At 33.9% G+C, this 16,442-nt stretch overlaps 1 protein-coding gene across 4 annotated transcripts in view; it reads left to right on the top strand.

Annotated features, from left to right (window-relative positions):
• Window positions 1-16,442, top strand: part of ccser2b (coiled-coil serine-rich protein 2b) — a 126,665-nt gene that overhangs the window by 36,102 nt on the left and 74,121 nt on the right. For 3 of the 4 annotated variants that reach the window (XM_021480271.3, XM_005156108.6, XM_021480272.3), the window contains exons 2-3: window positions 1,380-2,784; window positions 6,737-6,921. In XM_021480271.3, the coding sequence (XP_021335946.1) occupies window positions 1,413-2,784; window positions 6,737-6,921 (1,557 nt within the window). In that variant the 5' untranslated portion in view covers window positions 1,380-1,412. Of the gene's footprint in view, window positions 1-1,379; window positions 3,773-3,975; window positions 4,855-6,736; window positions 6,922-16,442 lie in introns of those variants that run through there. The other variant, XR_012387872.1, reaches the window with a different exon arrangement.

Raw genomic sequence — 16,442 nt, 5'->3', positions numbered from 1 at the left:
TTATTTGTTCTCAAGTGTATTATTTTGGCAGTATTATTTTGTTACCTTTTATAGTCTTTAATTACGGTTTAGTGTTGTACGAGGTTTGTCTTTGTTTAACAAATTGTTTGACGTAATCTTTATTTCTTACCGTGTATGTCTTTATTTCTTATTGTGTATATACTTGTATAATGTCCATTGTAGTTGATTAAATCTGATAATTAAAGACGTGTCTGTGTATAATAACTTATTTTACTTCACTTTTGGATTTATGTTTACATTTTCTTAAATCAAAAATATATATCAATTATGTTTATATAATATTAATTACAGGGCCGTGATTTATATAATTAAATAATTTTATTGTTAATGTACAGTGAAACCGATGAATCCATTGTGAGGTAAGTGACATTATAAAGTACACGGCCGTTCCATTTAAAGAAGTACCCGACTTGTGTCTTTGTGTCCTTGGGAGTTCGTTTTTTCAAGTTTGAACTTCCAAGGACTCAAGTCCAAATTTTGCATACTTGGGTAACACTTTACAATAAGGTTCATTAGTTAATGCATTTACTAACATGAACTAATCATGAACAACACATGTACTGCATTTATTAATCATATATGAACATTTACTAATGCATTATTAACATCCAAGTCCATGCTTGTTTACATTAGTTAATGCACCATGAGTTAACATGAACTAATAATGAACTACTGTATTTTCATTAACTAATGTTAACTAACATGAACAAATACAGTAGTAAATGCTCACTGGAAAGTAATGACATAATGACACCAACCTCATTTATGGCCCTTCTATACATTATCATCTTCTGGGTAATGCTTCGCCTGATTGCGCTGCTCTTCTGAATTAATTCACAGCTTGATAGTGAAACTCCCCCAGAAATGACATTGAGTCTTGGTTTACAAGTTTGTGGTGGTTTGAGTAGTTGCTGTCATGTGATGGGCATTTGACAGAACTAATTGTACCTCGTGTTTGTTTCATACAGATTACAAAACCAGAAAACTTGTGTTATCAAGTGCACTTGGTTCATTTAAAAGTACAGATTTCAAGCTTTATCTGGATATATGTCCTCTGTCTCTGTAACAAGAATGCACTGAGATTCCCGTGTTTGTTGACAACCAAACTGTCGTAAAAGCATACTGTGCGTCTCCTCCAAGCTTCCCCCCCGAGAAATGTCAGTCTATAGCAATAGATGATTGTCACCTGAAGTAGTTAGCGGGGCTTCATTCCCCATATTGACCGTTACACTTTTCCCCATTCAAAACTATGAGTGACATGTCTTGTGTATTCTATAGTATTTGCTATTGTGTACAAAAGACTAGCTATTGTGTTTCTTGGTTCATATTTCATGATTTCTCTTTATCTGATTTTACAGTTCTGTCCACATCCATGGTGGTGAACCCAGCTGATGGAAAAGAAGGCTCTCAAGCAGCTCAACATGGTCTCTAGGCTGCCCAAGTTTTCTTCCCGCAGCTCAGGCACCACCACGTCTCCCCTACCTCAAGGATCTGGACTCCCAGTTCCCTCCTATGAGTGTAAAGGTGGACCTGTAGGCAGGCAGAATGGTTTAACACAAGTTCGATCCTTAAACTGGAGAAAGTGTGAAGAGGAAACTGGAAATAATGTTCAATGCAGTAGAAGCCTGGATGAGGAAACTAGTGCAACTATAGATTCAGACTCCCCTTTAATGGTGACTAAAAAACTTTCCCCTGCTGCTGTAGTTAAATGTAAGAGTGCAGTTTCGACAGCACAATGTAGGAGTATACCACAGCCTACCAAAACCGTTTCCCGCATGACTACCCCCAAACGCCTCTCCACAGGCAACACTATATACAATGGCATGGGTACTCTGAATGGAGCCAGTAGTGGTAATGAACGCTCTTCAGGGTCTGGTCTTGGTCACGTTTCACAACAAAAAAGCTTGCAGAGCAAACTGTCCCTGTCCAGTGACCGTATCAAGTCTACTTCTAAAGAGAGCATAGAGCGCTCTCAGAGTTTCACATACTTTAAGAGGGGAGCATCTCATACTGACCCACCTATGACCAGGTCTTTTTCCTTTAATAAAGCTACTGATCTTGCAAACAAACTCCCCAGACCTTTAGCACCATCTCCAGTGCCTAGATCACCCCTTAATCAGCCGAATCCAGTTTTATCCAAAGGGAAAGTAGACAAATTTGGTTTCACAAAGCCCTCTTTAACTGCTAGTGGCAACATTTTGCCAGTAGCCACAATAAAGAAGTCCCTATTACCCAGCTTTTCAGGTAACAAAACGTCTGTGCTCAGTTATAAACTTACACGTCCATCGCTTAACAAACATCCCCGTCCTGTTTTACCTGCACCTGTCCAAAAAGAAGCAGAATTGAGTGAAGATGTCCAAACCCTTACACTGTCAGCAGAAACCAGTTCAGACCTAACCAACAACACTGACAGCACTGAAACTACCCCTACTGAGAATGAAATTACACCAAACATGACTCCAATCGAAGTCAAGGAGTTTGAGGTGAGCGTGGGGAGCTCTTTGGAGATTTTTGAGGATATGTCACTATCATCCTCCTCCTCTGTGGAGCACAATGATAGTGAAGAGTACATGGATGACTTTGATAATCTTGGGAATGGAGGTGAGACCCTGTTTCTGCCTGTTCACAAAGATGGATTAGACCACTTAGGACTGTGTGAAGATGAAAATGGCCTAGTCACCAAGTGCAATGAGGACTCATCGATGACCAATCTGCATGCCTTCTTATCCGAAACTGTTGACTGGGAAGGGATGGGCCTTACAGGTGTGACTAAAAATTGCACTACACCTAGACATTTCTTTTCCCAATTATCATTATTATTTAGATTTTTGTTAGACTGTCAAAACCCAAGTTTGTTGACTCACTTGCTGTGTCCCGATTTGCATACTTACACTAGACCCTAAAAGTATGCACTTTTTTTTTGTGAAGGAAAAATATGTACTTTTGAGTGTGTAACAGAAGAGTATGCAAGCTTTGGGACATACTACTTCCTCGATAACAGATCGTTTTGTTGCTAAGTCCTGTCAATCAGCCACACATCATCCCCCATTTCTTTCATATTTATTTCCTACCTTATGGGGAAAGCAGCATCAGGTTAATCTCCCATTCTAGAGTCTGGATAATTATGCATTCAGACGTTAATGTCCAAACACCTCTTTATACAAGTTCAGTGTTGTTGTTGCAGATGAAGTATAACACAGAAAACGCAATTTTATTTATTTTCCAGCTGGCTTGATATTAATTAACAGTCATACAAACATTTCTACCGAAGCCTTTTTGCTTGTCAGTTGGTTTTGCATGTCCATCATGTTTGTTCTTTTCACTTTTCACCCCTGTTTGTAGTTATCAAATTCACATCCAGCGCGAGCAGTGTACTGTGCGCAATATCAGCTGTTAGAGTATAGACGTTTCTACACTTAAGATTTTTACCGGAAATAGTAAACCATCAGGAAACCTTAGGCATACTCTTTTCAACATACTACAATTTGGGACATACTAATTATATTTTTAAATACTATTTAGGATGGATAGTATGCAAATTGGGACGCAGCAACTGTCTAGACCAGGGATGGGCAAACTTGATCCTCGAGGGCCGGTGTCCCTGTAGAGTTTTGTTCCAACACTAGTCAAACACACCTGAACATGTTAATCAGTGTCTTTAAGATCACAAGAATTCTATAAGCAGGTGTATTTGATTAGGGTTGGAGCTAAACTGTGCAGGACACCAGTTTTGCACAAGTCTAGACCAAGGGTCACCTATCTTGATCCTGGAGGGCCGGTGTACCTGCAGGGTTTAGCTCCAACTTGCCTCAACACACCTGGCTGGATGTTTCAAGTAAACCTAGTAGGACCTTGATTAACTTGTTCAGGTGTGTTTGATTAGGGTTGGAGCTAAAATCTGCAGGACACCGGCCCTCCAGGAACAAGTTTGGTGACCACTGGTCTAGACCACAGGTGTCAAACTCAGATAGCTCTGCACAGTTTAGTTCCAACCTTAATTAAACACACCTGATCAAACTAGTTAAGGGCTTTAGGCTTGTTTGATACCATCAGATAGATGTGTTGACGCAGGGCTGGAACTAACCTCTGCAGGTTTGCAGCCCTCCAGGAATTGAGTTTGACACCATTGGTTTACACCTTCCTTATAAATAAATAAATTAATAGTTACATACATGCATGCATGCATACATAATAATAGAAATGTATATTAATGTTGGAATAAAAAGATTACAGGGATAGCTCACCAAAAAAACAAACAAACCAAAATGTCTCACATTATTTCATGAAACACTGTTCCATTTGTTTCTGTACTTTATCTTAATTTCTCACAACATATAATTGATTTAGTTTTTCTTGGGTGAGTCAGAATGAACTCTACTGTTTAAATACATTTTGTGTTCAAATACAATTTTTTTGAAGATTGCAAACCCCCAAAACAGTCGAATTATGTAAAGATTTTCCATTCTGTTATCTTGGTATGTACTACACATACTTTATGTGTATTTATGTAATATGCATGTAAACACTTACATTCTAAATTCTGTGACTACACTGTAGTTTTTCTATTTATGTAGAAAAAATATTGTAACATTTTAATGGGCAAAACATAAAAATTACTGTTGTCCTGCTCTGAAAATAACAACAACTTGGGCCAAACATATCTTGCGCCTTATTGCCTTGTTTCCGTCTATTTACAGTGTTTTCCGTCTATTTACAGTTGGGAATTACATTATGGAGCCTTGATCTTTGCTCTGTTAACTTTTGATGTTGAAAATTCAACTCTATATTTTAACAAAGTGACTTTTTTATACTTTATTTTTATTTCTCGTTTTTAAGATAAAAAAAAACAAGGAAAAAATACAAATAATAGAATAAAATAATAATAATAATAAAAAATAAATAATACAATAAAACACCAGAACTTAAATGAACAGTTGTCTGGTCTCAAATTTTCTTACTGGTCAAATTAACAAATACATATAGAAATCAGATTACACTATGTAAAAGCATAAGTACAATCCATTTCTCTAAATATTGCAAACATTTGTCAATTTTAACAAAGTGACTTTAATTGACATTTCATTAGTTCAAAATAATATAATGTATAAGAAATAATATAAGGAGAAATAAGTCTGTAAAATAACAGAAAATGTACTGGCAGTTTATTAGAGATTTTTTTTGTACCATAATATACAAAATCAACCAACAATATATCACTTTGAACTATTAAAAATTTTTTAATAAAAATATAAATATATTAAAAAAATAAAATAAAAAATTATTGGAGAAAAGATCAAGGTCCCATAATGCAATTTTAACGCATAAATAAACTGAGAAAAAATAAAAATCACAAAATACAAATACATATACAAATACAAATACATGAATCACAAAATATGGAAAACCTTTCTGAGACAGTGCTTTCAATTTGAATGTTGCCTAAAAATGCTTTTTAAAGTAGCATTTAGAAAATTAAAATTGGAATTTGTATTGCAAACCCCTAAAACAGTTGAATTGTGTAATAAATTTTCTTTTTGTGCTAAAACACAGTACATTCTGTTATCTTAGTATGTACTACAGATACTGTATATGTATGTACTGTATGTAATACGTATGTGAACACTTACATGCTAAATTATGTAATTGTAACTACACTGTAAAAATACCTGTTAATTAGTTATAATCTGTTGAAAATTCAACTCTTAAGTTTAACAAAATAACTTTTATTGACGTTTTATTAGTTTGGAATAGTATGAATATAATGAATAAGACAGAATAATAAGTCCGTAAAATAACAGAAAATGAATTGGCAGTTTCTTCTAGGTTTTTTGTATCATAATATACAACACCAACCAACAATATATCACTTTAAACTAGTAAAAATGTCAATAAAAATCGCTTTTTAAACTTTTTGAGGTGTTTTTTTACAATGTATGCAAATAATATATTTTATGCAGTCTCAGGGTTTGGTGAAAAGAATGTTTATTAGAAGGCAACATAATGTAACCCCTCTATCAATTTGAATGTTGCTTAAAATGCTTTTAAAGTAGCATTTAGAAAATTGAAATTGAATTTTGTATTGCAAACTCCCAAAACAAATGCTAAAATACAGTACAGTCTATTATCACAGTATGTACTACACAAACGTGTATGTATGTAATACGTATGTAAACAATACACTGTAAAAAAAATCTGTTAATTAACATGTATAAGGTTGTAAATTGCATTATGGGACCCTAATCTCTGCTCTGTCGACTTTAAAAAAATTCAACTCTGCAGTTTAACAAAGTGACTTTTATTGACATTTTGTAGGTTGAAATAATGTAAATAAAACATAAGACATAAATAAGTCTGTAAAATAACAGAAGATGTACTGGCAGTTTATTCCAGGTGATCTTTTTGAGGTTAAAGATTTGTGGAAGAAAGATATAATGTAATTCAAAAACATAAATATGGATTTTTTCACTGTGGATTTTTTTTACATTTTTTATATGTGGTCTTAGGTTTTGGTGAAAAGAAGGTTAGTTAAAAGGCATTATATTGCAAAAACCCCTCTGAGACAGTGTTTTCATTCTGAATGTTGCTTAAAAAATACTTTTTAAAAGGAGCATTTATAAAATACTTCCTGTAATTTAACTAGCAGTCCATGCTGTCACTAAGATGCCTTAAAAATATCTCTGTCACATTCTTACCCAGCTTATTGTCTTTATTTCAGGTGGCAAAGATAGGTTTGAGCATGACTCGTCATCTCCAGTGGGCGATTTTCCTCATGGCTCATCTCTGGACCTGTCACCCTCAGACAGCTCTGGAGGAACTTACATGTGGGATGAAGAGGGGATGGAGGCACTCGGAGGCTCTGGACACCCATGTGGAAGCTTTGGCTCAGACCTCAACAGTATGGTGAGTTTAAAGCCTAATGAAATAAAATCTATTTTTGTAAAGAGAGATGTTTTGCACCTTAAGCACACCCAATTAGTTGTCTATTGACCTACTGCTGAAGATAAGAGAATTAACAATGCCCATGTTTGCAGCAGTCCAAAGCCTGGTGTAATTGTAGCCAGGCTCTCCTCCAGTGTTGGAATTAGAATTTTTTAATGTTCTATAATAAACACACGAAGGCTGTATTTATTTTATAAATGCAAAGAAAAGTTATTATTTTGAAAGCCTTTTTGATGATGAAATAATCATAAAACAGTTTCCACAATACTATGAAGCAAGGCAAAAAAGCACTGATAATTGTAAGATTTATTATTAGTTTGTTCCAAAAATAACTGATCATAATAATATAGCTGCAAGCAGCAATTAAGGGTCCAAAAAGTTCAGAGCCAGAATGAGCAAAGCAGTCCAGAAGCAGAACAAAACAAGCAGTCCAGGGGCCAATAAGCAAATTGCCGGTTTGTAAACATTCATGATGCATGCGCATCGAGGTTGCAGAAAAAAAAAAAAAAACAGGAGTGCTAGCATTTACAGCGAGGGAATTACATCCGGGGCCTGTTTCAGTAAGGAGGTTCAAACAACTCAGAGTTTAAAGTTGAACTCTGAGTTGATTTACCGAGAGATTTCGGTTTCAGAATAGCTGATCTGAGCTGGGTCAATCAACTTTAAGTAGACCAACTCAGAGTTAAGCGCGCACACCGTGACTAGCATTATCAAGGAGAGCAGATATTACAAGTGACCATGGCAACATCTTAAAAAAAAAAGAGATGACCATTTCTTTCTCCAGCTGAACTTGATGTGCTCATGCAAAGTTATGAGCGTATATATTTAAAAAGAAGCAACCATCAGTGAAACAGAGACAGTTAGCCTGGGAAAACAGCTGCTCAAGTTAATGCGTAATTTTACATCTAAAATATTTAAATATAAGTATAATAAAATAAGTAATGCAATGTGTGATGTTTATAATTTTTTTCTAAACTTTTATACACGTTTATTAGTTTTAATAGATTTAACAGTGCACTTGTGTGTCTGCCTTTTTTACTGATCAAGTGATAGAGGTTGATATAACATTTAGAAGATAAGCAGTAGTAAAAATAATTTTAACAGTTAAGGCATTTTAGAATGACCAAAACAACATTTAAGGCGTGTTACAGTGTGCTCAGCCTGCTTTGTCCATTCACACACATTTTCATCATCATATGATGACCTTTTTAATGTACATACTGTAATTTGTTCAGTAAAAGTGTTTCCATCATAGTTTATACGCATATTTTCTAACAAATAAAAGTTTATCCTACTCAGTTATGCGCGTGTTTTTATGCATATTTTTAAATGTTATGTGCATCATGATGTTTCCATCAATTGTTTTTATGCACATATTCAAAATGAGCATTAAAACAGGTGGGTGGAACCGTAAAGCTAAGGCGAGTAATACCACTTTGTCTTTAAAAAATTTGGAGGAGACCGACAGAAACTCGAGAATAAAACCTGCTCCGGACCAGGTTAGGTTCACAGAGTAAGTTACCACAGTAACTGACTCTGAGTTAAAGTTACCTCTCTTTCAGAAACAGGCTTGACTTACCCTGCTTTCTCGAGTTTAACAAACCTGCCATTTTGAAACGGAAAACCCAGAGTTTCTCTCATTTCGGGTTTAAAATACTCTGAGTTTTCACTTAACCTCCATTCTGAAACAGGCCCCCGATGCGGTACAGAGTTTGCACCATTTTAGAGACAAAATTATTAGCCCTTTTAATCTACATTTTTTTCTTGATAGTCTACAGAACAAACTATTGTTATACAATAACTTAGCTAATTACCCTAACCTGCCTAGTTAACCTAATTAACCTAGTTAAGCCTTTAAATGTCACTTTAAGCTGTATAGAAATGTCTTGAAAAATATCTAGTAAAATATTATTTACAGTCATCATGGTAAAGATAAAATTAGGGGAAAAATAAACAAGCGGTCTAATAATTCATGGGGGCTAATAATTCTGACTTCATCTGTATATGCATACTCATGTTTTAATTTCATTTCTGTTTACTTCAGTTATGACTTTTGTCAGATTAAGGTAATTGAGAATCGCTTTGTTTCGAGCTTATGTAGGCCTACAAAACAGTTCAAAACTCATGTTCAACTGAATAAACAGTTAATAAACACAAGTACATCTTATTGAACATCATTTATTTTTATCACCAATTATCAGAGTAAAAGTGTTTCAAGCTGTCTGTGATGCATTTTGGAAACAGGAGATGAGCCCCTGGTCTAATGCACCACCTGGCTTGAAAAAATCTTGTTGTCAAAGACTTATTTGAGTAGCACACATATTCTGAATGCCTCTAGCAGAATTCAAATGAGCCATTTTAATCTAGAATAATCTTGACTGAAAAAAATTAATCTATGCCCACCAATAATTTGGAGTACTCTCACAGCACAAAATCAGAGGCAAAATCTAATTGATAGCCAAATCCATTTTGGAAAAGAAAACAGACCTCACTTTAATCATATAAAAATTCATTAACTGAGAACTTAAATTTCAACCATAGAAAACAGATCCAAAAAAGCACTAACAGTGTTTATTAGGAGCGTCAAAAGAAGATCACAGACAGTTGTCCAGACGTACAAATGTAATAAAGCCTTCAAAGTTAGTTCAAAACAAAGTGTGGAGGCAAGAAAAATGATATTGCAGACCCATGAGTAGGACCAGACAGAAGCTGCAGAAATGTTTTAGATTTTCTGTGCAAAGTTTTGTAAAAAAAAAAAAAAATCTGTGGATTTATACAGAATGATTTTAGCATTATTATACCTAAAAACTTATATGACATAAAAAAAATGTGCAATTTTAACTTTTATTTAATGTTTACAATGTGAATCCTGTTAGAATTTCTTATTTGGTAAACAAAGTAAGTCTCTTATATAATATATCTAGTAAAAGACAGAAAATATTAATTTACAAACAGTATTGTAAACAAATCAAATTAACATTTTCATATTGGTCAATAATATTGCTGAAATTAACTTAAAACTCAATAAATATAAATTTACACACATTTACACAAGTGAATAAATGGACAGGCTAAATGGAAAAGCTTGTGTAGAATAGACCCAGCTCCCAACCCAACCCAACTTTGAGAATAAATTAACGGCGATATTTTTTATTGCGTGATAAGATGTATATGCTGAATAAATAGTGTATGTATAGAATTATATTTGGCTTTTGTCACATTATTAAAAATAAAATGTTTATTGTTAAAATGGCTATTAACTTCTTTTTTTTTGGTGAGGCCAGTGAAACTGTTGGCAGGGAAAGTAAAAATTTGAACCACTGGCCCAATCGGGCCCGAGAAATAATCCTTAGTGTTGAACCCTGTAGTAAAACCCTCATACAGTGCCTCAAAAACACATGCAAAAGATAAACTTTGACTCCATTATGCTTAATCTCTGCAATGACTCCACAAATCTCACATGTTCTGAACTTTGGCTCTTGGTCAAATATAATCCAGACTTAACATTCCACATCATGCGACGTGACATATATGATGATATACTTTGCAGCCCTGCATCAAGTTACTTTTTGAACCCAACTGAACCTAATTCCAACTAAACTCAGACCACATTTTACAAGTAGTCTTCGTTTTATATTGTTGTCTGCATGGCAGCTTTTACATGACCTTTTTCATGCGATCTACAAACATTTATTAAAAGGGGAAGAACTCACAAAATGTCAATATTTCACCAGAAACTAAAATGATAAACGTATACATTTGTAATGCTCTATTATAAATGTTATCCGATGATTTTTATCTGGAGAGACTTTAATGGCATGAATTTTTGTTTTAGGAGAAAAAAATATTTCAGCCTAATTAAACTTTTGGAGGGCCGCAGCGCTGCAGCGTTTAGTTCCAACCCTACTTCAACACACTTACCTGTAAGCAGTGTTGGTTAATTACGCGTTTCTAGTAATGTGTTACTGTAACAACAATAGTTTTGACAGTATCTAATACTGTATCACATTACTTTTTAAATATAGTAGCTCCGTTATCATTACAACATGATGCGTTTGTCCGTTACCTGGTAAGTTAATACATACAAAAGTCGAGCGAAAGCAGAGAATAAATGCACGCAAGGTAAACCAATTGTGCACACGAGAGACCAAGAAAGTCCAAGTGTGCACACAAGTTACTATTATTAATTACTATTACTACTACTACTATATTTGTTGTTTCAAATAAATAAGCACACATTTCTTAACTGTATAACAACATTGATTAGTTCAGTAGACACATTAACACATTTCTGTTACATTTCAGAACACATTATTAAAATGTATAGTGTTGTATACCTAAGAAAAACACTGTGATTTCTTTTTTTTATTGATTTGTATATTGGTTTGTTTTGTATATTGTTTGAATATACCATTTTTTTTTCCCAAAGGTTGTTGACATACCACGTTTGATTTGTGGTTAGTTTGAAATGTAACTTTTGACCAGCAATTATATTTTTGTTCTGTTTAAAATGCATAAACGTTATAGTTGTCTATAATAGTAGTTTTTTTAGTGCTGGGTTTAACCAAATTGATTCTGAATGATGATTCAGATTATTGTCATCTATTTAATTCAGAAGGTTTTGTGTTTGTTGTATATTGTTACTGGTTTTCACACACAAGCTTTGAAGGAACATGTTTAAGGGTTAAACACAAACTTTTATGACGCTGAAGTAACTTTAGATTTTGCTTTTTTTGTTACTGAATATATTATTCAGCTTGTTTATCACTTTGTGATATTTTTTTATTTTTGTGTTGCTGGTCTGACTTAAATAAATTAGTGTTAGTGTTTTAGTTGTGAGAATGTAAATTAATTAAAACTGATTCAGTTGATTCAGTGTATTCTCCATGCTGCACTTCAGTGATGTTATACGTACATTAATGGGATTATTAAATGTTTCTTTTGAAAAGTAACTCAAAAATTATTTTTAACAGTAATGCATGACTATTTTATTGTGAGTAATCGATAAAGTAATTGAGTTACTTTTTGAATGGAGTAACTGTAACTAGCACAACACTGTCTGTAGGTTTCAAATAAGCCTGAGGAACGCAACTAGTTTAATCAGGTTTGTTTATTCAGGGTTAAAAATAAACTGTGTACAAATGTGGCTTTTTGCAAGTTTAATTCACGTCTTTGAATGGAAACATAACTAATTTGACTCTTCAATCTTGCTGTCAAAAGGAATAAGCCTAACTGCCCAATCTTGTTCTTTGCTTCCATTAAATGTTTGAATATCCATTTCCTGTGAGTAATAGTGTAGTGAGTATATTGTGGTGATAACTATACATTTCTGCCCATTTCCATCCAGAGGTTGTTATTGTTTCAACAAAAGTGGTCTAACTGCACAATGTTGCCCTGAGACAACAAATGAAAAACTACCATTTTAGTGTATAGATAATAACAAAAAGTGTCTTTCTCAATCAAATATGCTTCTTCACCTACCCATGTGCATCACACATATTTTAATATAAAGATTTTTTAATTCAAATATGTTAAAAAGTGGAATTTATTTTACATTCTGCTAGCAGTGTGCTTAAGCTGGCTATAGTCCCAAAAATGGCTGTTTTGCCCCCAGAAGAAAGGTCAAACCCACACCCACTTCAAATTTCATTGGTCACCAACTTGTAATTAGATTTTTTTTCTGATAATTTATTAAAATTGTTTTAAACATTTTTAACATTTTTGCCTGAGGACAACACCATGCCATAGAGAGATAAAGGAAATATTTTTCCTTCTGAATCCTTTGAAAATGGTTTTACTTTTATCAAAAGTAAACCTTAAAAACTAATTTAGAATTTTTTTTTATTATTCATTAATTAATTTTCTTTTTGGCTTAGTCCCTCTGTTAATCCGGGGTTGCCACAGCGGAATGAGCCGCCAACTTATCCAGCACGTTTTTATGCAGCGGATGCCCTTCAAGCTGCAACCCATCCCTGGGAAACATCCCCACACACTCATTCACGCACACACTCACACTCATACACTACGGACAATTTAGCCTACCCAATTCACCTGTACCGCATGTCTTCGGACTGTGGGGGAAACCGGAGCAACCGGAGAAAACCCATGCGAACGTAGAGAGGACATGCAAACTCCACACAGAAACGACAACTGACCCAGCCGAGGCTCGAACCAGCGACCTTCTTGCTGTGAGGCGACAGCACTACCTACTGCGCCACTGCGTCGTCTAAATTTTTTAGAATATGTATTATTTATTGCTGTTGATGTCTTATTATTGTTATAATTTGTATTATTATATAAAATTTATAAATTTGATCTGGTATTGCCATGAAATCGCCAGAGCTGCTATAGCAATACATTCAAATCTCTCTCTCACATGCGTTTTGAACTAAACTACTTTGAAGGCTCCTTTATCTACATTTTTTAGGACAACTGTCTGTGATCTTCTTTTGAAGCTCCTACAATGCACTGTTCTTGCTTTATATATGTGTTCTATAGTTAATATTTAAATTCTGATTTGATGGGGTTTTGTGTGGTTAAAGTGGTCTGTCTTGTGTTCATATAGCTCGGAGGCTGACTGGATAAGGCTGTCAACTTGAGTTATTGAAGGCTTTGTCTCTGATTTTGCCTCGTAATACTGAGAGCACTCCAAATTGGCTCCTGCTGATAGTCATTTGTCTTTCCCTTGGAGGCAAGCGATCAGATTGTCAGCTTCATGGCAGTTAGGAAATAGTGAGGTGAAATCAAAGTCAAGTGAGAGGATGACTAGGCATTTACGGTTAAAGCACTAGGCTTCATCCGCCCTTGGATCAATGATAGCATTGTAAAGTGTCATAAGCTCAGACTGAAACATGCCTCTTCTAATCATGATATTTATTTCATTTTACGAAAGACTTCAAATCACTCAATTACAGTTAACATTTATTTGATAATGAATTTTGTTATGTTAGCATTACACATATTATATTATATAAATAACAGTTACATTTTCCTATCATTGCTTGTATTTATTTTGTGAATTATAGTAATACATCTTCCTGAATAACATCAGATGTTTATATTTAGCTCTGATGAAATAGAACTGTAAGTGCTTGGAGTGAGGGAGACATCTTGTGGATATTTAATGCCATAGTTTGGATGTAGACTTTCTTTTTTTTTGACATATTTTGCATTGTATTTTGCATTGCCTGAGTTACACAATTGCAAGCCAATTTAAAATTCTTAACCATATAGCACTTAAAAAAACTTAACCTCATTAGGGTGTATACTGTGCTTCTGGTAATTATAGTGAAGTGCTAGTTCACCCTAAAATTAAAATTATGTTATTAATTTTCACCCTTATGTCGTTCCTTTCGTCTGAGGCCTTTGATCATCTTCGGAACACAAATTTAGATAAATTAGGTGAAATCTGAGACCTCCCTCATCCTAGACAGCAAGGTTCCAGACTCCATTTAAAGTCCAGAAATTTACCAAAACAACTTTTCTTAAACCCAATATATCCCTTCGGTGGATCAATCAGAATTATCAAACTACAAGAATACTTTTTCAAAAAGTAATGAATTTATTCAACAGTTTCTTCTCCTCTGTGTGAGTAATAGGTTTCTGTCACGCTTGATCACATCTCTGATGTTATTAAATTTGAAATATCATAATGACATAAGTATCCAGAACCTTTTCTGTGACGCTTTTAATTTAGTTTAAGTGCATCCCAGTTCTCTGGAACATCTTTGAGATATTTTCGTATTATGATTGGGGCAGTTTTCACTAAATTGAAAAGAAAAACTTGCCCATTTACGACGTAACAGCTTGGGTATTATGGATGAAATAGGTATTAAAGTGGTATTAGGAAATGAAAATGAAAGGGAAATATAAATTCTGTCATTATCTACTTACCCTTTGCTTGTTTCAAACCTTTACTATTTTCAGTTTTCTGTTGACAACTAATTTTAAAGAAAGCTGGAAACCCATATCCATTGACTTACATATTTTATATAGCTACTAGTACTTAAGCAATAGATACTAGTATCTATTTAATAGATGATGGAACTTATTTAGATACTAGTACTTATTAGATAGAAAATGAATAAGTACTAGAACCAATTAAATAGATACTAGTATCTAATGAATACATGCTAGTATCTAATGAATAAGTACTAGTATCTGTTTTATGGGTACTAGTATAAATGTAATAAGTACTAGTATCTAATTAAAAGAACCAGTGTCTAGTGAGTAAGCACTAGTATATTTTTTTATAAAGTACTAGTATCTAAAGAATTGGCACTAGTAAATGAATAAGCACTAGTATTTAATGAATAAGTACTAGTACTTTATGGAAAAGATACTAGTATCTAAAAAATAAGCACTAGTAAAATGAAAATAGATACTAGTATGGGCTATTGATTAAATGTCAAACAGCGTTCCATGCATACATACAATTGATTTGAAGTACAAACATCTACACAATGTAGCTTTGTTGCACAGACAAAAACAAAACGATGTGTGGATGTGAAATTCCTATGACAACTTTTCTCACTAGAAGAGTACTAATATATATATATAGTACATATATTAGTATAAGAGTACTAATATAATAAATATATAGTTCTGAGCACAGAAACACAATTGTCTACAAACAAAATAATCTTCAGAACAACCTGTACACTTCCTAGAGCAAGCAGCAATAGATGGATAGAGACACAACATTCAAACAATCTGGGCTCTGAAGAAAGATGGCCAGATGGTAGCTTTCCTCAGTGAAGACAAATGATAGCTTCTTTAGAATCATGACGCATGATGTTTTGACCTTGATGCTTCTGTCTGCTTTGGTTTTGACTCAGTGCCGTGGTTGGACATTCATGCTTCATGTTTTCAGAGCACAGGTTGAGTGTTCATCCAGTCACTGTGCATGTTGTAATCACTTATGTTGTATTGACTAGGTTTTCCTATGGAGTTAGTTTTGTTTTTTTATTATTCTTTATCCACAAAATGGGAAATTATGGGTGGACAGATCGATCCGGAAATATTGATATTTTAGTTACTGCTAATGTATCAAAAGGATCGATCCTTAATTTAAAATATCGATTTTTCTGTTTTTTTTTTCTTAATAAGTGATTTTAGAATATTTTAACAATGATAGTGCCACATGATATACAGTAGAAATATGTACTTAAATAGAAAAAGGAATGAATAATATTCGTCCACTGTATCTCATACACATACACACCCAGCGCAGGTCTTAAACTCAAGCCATCATCATAACTGAACGATAAAAGAAGCATAATTTGGTGTTTACTCCAGTTAACAATGACGAGGCTTCATATGACTCTTGTCACAAAACAATACGCCACTGATCGGAAAGAAGAGAGTCAACTGTCATTTTTCATTAAAAAAAAAAAAAAAAAACAATAAAGGGGAGGAATTTTATAAATTGTAATTTTTTTTAAAGTTTTGTGCATTGTGTTTTTTTAATTATAGTTTTATAT

Source organism: Danio rerio, chromosome 12 (assembly GCF_049306965.1).
Source record: "Danio rerio strain Tuebingen ecotype United States chromosome 12, GRCz12tu, whole genome shotgun sequence".
NCBI lineage: Eukaryota > Metazoa > Chordata > Actinopteri > Cypriniformes > Danionidae > Danio > Danio rerio.
The sequence above is the reverse complement of the archived record's forward strand: the minus strand, read 5'-3'. Positions and strand labels throughout refer to the sequence as shown.